The following is a 1054-nucleotide window of genomic DNA, read 5'->3' on the forward strand; positions in this document are numbered from 1 at the left end:
GTCTGTATATGTGTATATATACTTTAACTAAAATCCTCCTTTTTGAATTATATTGGTGCACTTTATTTATTTATTTATTTATTTGTCAATTTATATATTTCCGCTTTTATTTTTAATTATGTCAGTTTCGGTCCTCCATACTGCAGAAGCCTGATAATCACCCATTCATTCAGATCAGGTGTGTTTGAGCAGAAAAAAATAAAATAAAACATGCAGGGCTGCGGCCCTCCAGAACCAGGACTGCCCACTCCTGGCCTAGACTGAGAAAAAAAAAGTTACTTGGGGTAGCTTATAGAGCAGTATTATGTAATTTAAATTATAGTAGTATAGTGATAAAAAGCAGGAAGGTCACATAACAGGAAAAACACAACTGAGAAGTTATTGGGGGCGGGGCTTAGTCGATAATAACAACGTGACCTACATTCCATTGACAATTAAGAGCTGCTGTGATYAGAAAAGTGGAAAACTCTTCATGTTTCTTTCTTTAAGTTATTATATTAACATATTCCTTTCAAACGTGACTGAACATGATGACTCATATCGTGACAAAATTCTCAACCAGAAAGTCTTGTTTCAGTTTTTATCTGTGAAASAGAAACTCCCCTCGCGGTCACGCGCACGAGTTTCAGAAAACTAAAGTCAGCTTACCTGCGATGTCCCACAGCTGTAACCGGACCAGGGTCTTGCTGTCCCAGTTCAGGACTTTAAGCGCGAAGTCGACCCCGATGGTCGCCCTGTAATGCTGCGAGAAGAGCTGGTGAACGTAGCGCTTGATGATGCTGGTCTTGCCCACTCCTAACTCCCCGATGACCAGCACTTTGAACAGGTACTCCTTACACTCCGACACCGAGCCTCCGGCCATGCTGACACGCTAAAAGTGGTTCTGTCGAAACTTTACAGGAGGACGTCTGCTTCCTGTCGGTCATAAAGCTGCCCTGAGTGCTGGGGTGGGTCAGAGAGTCGCGTCGCCTCTTCTTCTTCTTCCAGCACTTTTCTAAATACTCTTTTTTTCTCCTCCTCCTCCTTCTCCTCCCGCTGCCACACACCACCTGAT

At 43.1% G+C, this 1054-nt stretch overlaps 1 protein-coding gene across 2 annotated transcripts in view; it reads right to left on the minus strand.

The window, feature by feature from the left end:
* Nucleotides 1–1054, minus strand: part of rab32a (RAB32a, member RAS oncogene family) — a 23379-nt gene extending 22325 nt beyond the window's left edge. Inside the window, exon 1 of one of the 2 annotated variants that reach the window (XM_014011584.1) lies at nucleotides 649–1054. In XM_014011584.1, the coding sequence (XP_013867038.1) occupies nucleotides 649–862 (214 nt within the window). In that variant the 5' untranslated portion in view covers nucleotides 863–1054. The remainder of the gene's footprint in view (nucleotides 1–648) is intronic. The other variant, XM_014011583.1, reaches the window with a different exon arrangement.

Source organism: Austrofundulus limnaeus, unplaced genomic scaffold (assembly GCF_001266775.1).
Source record: "Austrofundulus limnaeus strain Quisiro unplaced genomic scaffold, Austrofundulus_limnaeus-1.0 Scaffold82, whole genome shotgun sequence".
NCBI classification, from domain to species: Eukaryota; Metazoa; Chordata; class Actinopteri; order Cyprinodontiformes; family Rivulidae; genus Austrofundulus; species Austrofundulus limnaeus.